This window comes from Seriola lalandi, unplaced genomic scaffold (assembly GCF_002814215.2).
Source record: "Seriola lalandi dorsalis isolate HSWRI2012SDOR001 ecotype SW California unplaced genomic scaffold, Sedor1 jcf7180002054177, whole genome shotgun sequence".
NCBI classification, from domain to species: Eukaryota; Metazoa; Chordata; class Actinopteri; order Carangiformes; family Carangidae; genus Seriola; species Seriola lalandi.
The window spans coordinates 12,213-12,724 of record NW_019524730.1 but is presented as its reverse complement, the minus strand read 5'-3'; the positions used below and the strand labels follow the sequence as shown (position 1 = coordinate 12,724).

General features: G+C 46.5%; 1 protein-coding gene across 1 annotated transcript in view; it reads left to right on the top strand.

The window, feature by feature from the left end:
- The window catches only part of LOC111653201 (troponin I, fast skeletal muscle-like), a 25,145-nt gene that overhangs the window by 12,426 nt on the left and 12,207 nt on the right, over positions 1-512 (top strand). The window contains exon 6 of the mRNA XM_087173322.1: positions 418-510. Coding sequence (XP_087029448.1) covers positions 418-510 — 93 coding nt within the window. The remainder of the gene's footprint in view (positions 1-417; positions 511-512) is intronic.

The following is a 512-nucleotide window of genomic DNA, read 5'->3' as shown; positions in this document are numbered from 1 at the left end:
CTCATATTACCGGTTACATATCGTATCGAAACACTCAAACAATATCAATATCCAAAACATCTGTCATGAGTCGCGATTCGGTCTGAACTCACAGACACGAGAACGCCTCTTCAAATAAAGCCTCCATGAATCTGCTTAGAAACCAGAGAAGAAGAAGCTCCTCAGTCAGTGATCCAGTGACAGTTACATGACAAACAGGAAGTTAAAATAGATCATTCACTACATTTCTCTTTCTTTTGTGTTATCAGAAGAGTTTCTGTCGCCGCTTGTCGTCTACAGCTGATCTGATGTAAACAGACGAACTTGAAGCTAATTAGTTAGCGTTGAAACGGAGGCCAGTCGAGGCAGTTTGAGATAAAAAACCGTCCGTCTGCCGCTGGTCCGTCTTCGGTATTGATCCTCTGTTTGCGTCTTCAGATCGAGGACCTGAAGCTGAGGGTGGTGGAGCTGGCCGGAGTGAAGAAACCCGCCCTGAAGAAGGTGCGTATGTCCGCTGACGCCATGCTGCAGGC